This window comes from Ichthyophthirius multifiliis (genome assembly GCF_000220395.1).
Source record: "Ichthyophthirius multifiliis unplaced genomic scaffold scaff_1120509251411, whole genome shotgun sequence".
Taxonomy (NCBI): Eukaryota; Ciliophora; class Oligohymenophorea; order Hymenostomatida; genus Ichthyophthirius; species Ichthyophthirius multifiliis.
The window spans coordinates 1-4637 of record NW_004085900.1 but is presented as its reverse complement, the minus strand read 5'-3'; the positions used below and the strand labels follow the sequence as shown (position 1 = coordinate 4637).

At 20.9% G+C, this 4637-nt stretch overlaps 1 protein-coding gene across 1 annotated transcript, besides 2 other annotated features; it reads left to right on the top strand. All coding sequences in view use genetic code 6, as the record gives it.

The window, feature by feature from the left end:
* Positions 1-519: 519 nt before the first annotated feature.
* Positions 520-567: a microsatellite.
* A 381-nt stretch (positions 568-948) lies between these two features.
* Positions 949-3977, top strand: IMG5_198410 (leishmanolysin family protein, putative; the record flags this gene model as incomplete). The annotated part of the gene is made up of 2 exons (XM_004024133.1): positions 949-1497; positions 1536-3977. 2 exons carry the CDS (start codon positions 949-951, stop codon positions 3975-3977), a joined length of 2991 nt encoding a protein of 996 aa, XP_004024182.1.
* Positions 3978-4343: 366 nt separating this feature from the next.
* Positions 4344-4394: a microsatellite.
* Positions 4395-4637: the final 243 nt, after the last annotated feature.

Genomic DNA, 4637 nt, shown 5'->3' with positions numbered 1-4637 from the left:
AAAAATTATTATTAACAAAAAGTCATTATTTTTTATTAGATAATTTATATTTATAACATATATAATTTTTATTTTTACAACATTACAAATATAATATTTTTTTTATATTAATATTTAAATTATTAAATTTAAAATATATATACATATAATAATTTAAATAATTTTTATAAAAATTTACATATTTAATATTATATTTTAAATAATTAATATTTTTTTTTTAATTAAATAATATAAAAGTTACATATTTTTATAAATTTTTTAATTTTCATAAATATAAATATATTCTTTTATAATTTTTATATTTATAATAAAAAGATTAAATTACTTTTTTTAAAATTTTTTTTAAACAATTCTTATTTAAACCTAAAAAACATAAAATATAAAAAGAAAATAAATTTTTTAATATCAATAAATAAAAATTTTACATTAAATAATTTTTATTTAAATATTATTTTTAAAAATATTATATTCATTTAAAATGTAATTAACTATAATTAAATTAAAACGTGTCAATTTTAATAATATAAAATTACATTATTAATATAAAATTACATTATTAATTTAAAAAATATCTTTATAATTTTAATGATTATATAATTGTAAAAAAAAAAGAAATATTAAATACATAAATACATAAAATAAATTAATTAAAAATAATATAAAAATAAATAAAAAATAATGTTTAAAATACTTTTTTTAATTAGTATATTTATATTAGTTAAATTGATTTATTCACACCGTAAATGTGGTCATGAAAGTAAAGAAATTCAAGATCATTATTAAAAAATGCATGAAACTTATAAAAAAGTTGAAAAATTAAACTATGATTAACGCATTCTTTAAAAGGTTGCTAAATCATAGCCTATAAGAATAACTTTAGATTATACTATATTAAATTAAGTAGGTTAGGGTATAAATGAATAATAAAAAAATTATTTAATAGATCTTATGGAAATATCCAAAATTTATTTCTAAAAACTTTTGAAAGTATATCCATTAATAGGAAATAATATTTTCCCTAAGGTATCTAAAAATTGTGCATTTGTAAATGTTCCTCCAAATGATTAAATAATAGGAATTCCTAATTCCGATTTACACATATACGTCTCTTATGCTAATGATAATAATGATGCTATCGCAAGTGCCACTTGTTGTGAGTATTCTAATGGAAAAACCGTTAGACCTATTTTTGGAATGGTTTAATTTAACTTATCAAACATGAAAACAGATAGTGGAGATGCGGCAATATTTGAGAATGATTTGGAAACAACTATTCATGAAATTTTACATATACTCGGTTTCTCAGTTTACGCAATGTAATTTTGGATAGATCCTGATACTGGAAAATCTTATGGAACTAACTTTAATGATAAATTGTTAAAAACAAAAAATTACAGAGGAATACAAACCACAATTTTAGTTTCCAAAAATGTAGTAGAAGTAACTAGAAAATATTATAATTGTCCTACAGTTGAAGGAATGTAACTTGAAAATGAAGTATATATTTAAATATTAAAAAAATATATATAAACTAGGGTAGTTTAGGTACAATTAGTTCTCATTGGGAAAAAACTGTTATTTTTAATGAAATGATGGTTGGAGATGATGTATCTGATAGTGTTTTATCTATATTTACAATTGCACTTTTGAAAGACACAGGTTTTTACACTGAAGTAAATGAGAATATGGCAGATAATATTTTCTGGGGAAAAGGAAAAGGTTGCGATTTCTTAGAAAACGCTTGCTAAAGTACGATTGAATACCCTGAATATCCTAAATAAAATGATTAATTTTAATGTACATTTGAATATGAGGGAATGGGTGTTGGCAATTCTGTTGTATTTTCAGACGGATGTGCTTTAATAAAATTATTTTTATATACATTGTGTACAAATCCTAATAGTATAACTAATAAAGATATTAAACAATATGAACAGAGTAGATTATCTAATTATTCAACTCAAAGTAAATGCTTTAAATCTACAGCTAAAAAATCAAATTCTGTATACAATGATACTTAATTTAGATGTCACTAATTCAAATGTTCCTCTGATGCTTCTGAAATATCTGTTGTTTTCCCCGAGATTGATTTAAGTGTTTTATGTGGAAAAGGAGAATAAAATATATAAAAGGATATCGATCCAAGTGGCCAAAAAGCTTAAGGTAAAGTCACATGTCCTTAAGATTACGAAAGATTTTGTAATTATACCCCTATATGTCCAAATTTCTGTTCTGAAAAAGGAGTTTGTGTTAACGGTCAATGCATCTGCAAATCCGGATTCGGAGGAGTTGATTGTTCTATAAATTGCTCCGGAGTAGTCGATAATGAAACTTGTATACAAGGCCCATGTCCTTAAGGTAAATTTTTAAACACAGATAATACTTGCAAATCAGATTGTCCTTTAGGCTCATTCGGAAGGGCTGACAAATGTGAACCATGTGATAGTAGTTGTTCTAGATGTACAGGACCGTCATCTAATGAGTGTACTTAATGTTAGTTTATGACATTATTGTAAGGAAATTAGTGTGTAGATAAATGTAATGAGAAATAAGGATATTTTCCTAATTAAACTTTGGGTATTTGTGAATACCTTTGGACAAATATTTGTTATGGAAATTGTAAAATTTGTTAAAAAAATAATTAACATTAGTGCGTTACTTGTAATGAAGGTTTTTTTTATTATAATGATAGTAAGTAGTGTTTAAGTGAATGTCCTTTGGGATATTTCGCAAACTAAGAAAATTAATTTTGTGAGAAGCTTTTATTAGGATGTCTTTAATAAAATAATCCTAATACATGTTCTTAATGTGATACTGCTAATGGATTTAGATTAGGTTTAGATTAGAAATGCACATTGTGTTTTTCACCTTGCTCCTCATGTAATCCTGATAGATTAACATAATGTTTTGTTTGTGAGGGAAGTAAATTAGTAAGTATTGATGGTAGTTGTGTAGATGAATGTCCTGAAGCTAGTTATTATTCTGATAGAAGAAAAAAATGCTAAAAATGTTCTACAGGATGTTAAAAATGTAATTATATTGGTTGCAATGAATGTTATGAAGGTTATTATGTATATTATGAAAATAAATCTTGCTTATAATGTGTTAATAAATATCCTTATTGCCAATCTTGTGATTATCATTAATGTAATAAATGTATAAATGGATATTAATTAAATTAAACTAAAAAATAATGTATATAAATAACTTCAGGGGGATTAACTGATGAAATTACTGAAAAATAATGCCCTAATTAATGTGAGAAATGCTCATAACCTGGAGAATGTTTAGAATGCAAAGCTGGTTTTTATGAAGATAAAGCAAGTAAATCATGTGTTAAATGCAGAAATAAATTCAGTAATTGTTATAAATGTACTGAAACTAGTTGTATTAATTGCATTTAAGGATTTTAATATGATGAGTTATAAAAATAATGCTTAGAAATCAATAATGTTGATGAAACTACTGAAATAGAATGCCCTAATGAATGTAAAAAATGTTCTAAATCTAAAATATGCTTAGAATGTTAAGATGGTTTTTATGATTATTCAGTTGATAATCCAACTATTTAAACTATATAATGTCTTAAGTGTACTATTAAATTCAGTAAATGTAGTTCTTGTACTCCAAGTATTTGTTTAAAATGTTTTCCTGGATATGAATATTATGATTACGAAGATAAATGCATTTAAGTTAATAAAAATGCTACTGATTGCAATGAAGGATGTACTTTATGTGGCTAAAATAGTATGTGCTTAAAATGTATGGATGGTTTTTATTAAGATTTTTTATATGTATAAGACTTTAAATATAAAATTTGTTACGAATGCAGTATTAAATTCAGTAATTGTATAAAATGTGATTCGATTTAATGCACTGACTGTAATACCGGATATAATTTAAATAATTCTTCAAAATAATGTGAAATAAATTAGCATTCTAGATTTTTAAATTAGGTTTAAAGAAATGATTAATGATAAAATAATTATTAAATATAACCTTTTCTTTATTTATTTATTAAATTTTATTAAGATTATTATTAAATAATTAAAAAAAAAAATGAAAAATAATAATAATTATAAATATTTTTATTTTGATATTTTATTTATAAAAAATATTAAGTAAATATTTCTTATATATGTTTTTAAATATTTAATGGATAAAAAATAATATATTTTGTATAAAAATAAAATATTTAAATTTTTTTTATAAACGAATTTTAATAAAATAAAAAAAATAAATATTTAATTGATTTTATTATATAAAAATCATAAAATTATATGTTTTAAATTTATTTAAATTTATTATATAATAAATATTAAAAAAAAAAAATATAATATAAATATAAAAATATTTATTTATTTATATTAATATATTTTTTATAATAAAAATATAAATAAATTTAAAATTAATATATTAAAAGTAAAACATCCTTAATTTTTATTTATATTAATGCTTAAAAAAAAAGAACATTATACAGGATTTTAATTAAGAAAAAGTTCTTAAATAAAAATTTATTTGTTAAATTTATTCCTTCTCATTTTTTATAATAGTTACTTTTTCGGAATTTTTATTGTCTTTTTATTTAGTTTATTTTCTTTAATTCTAATTCTTCTCAATATACTTTGATTAAAATT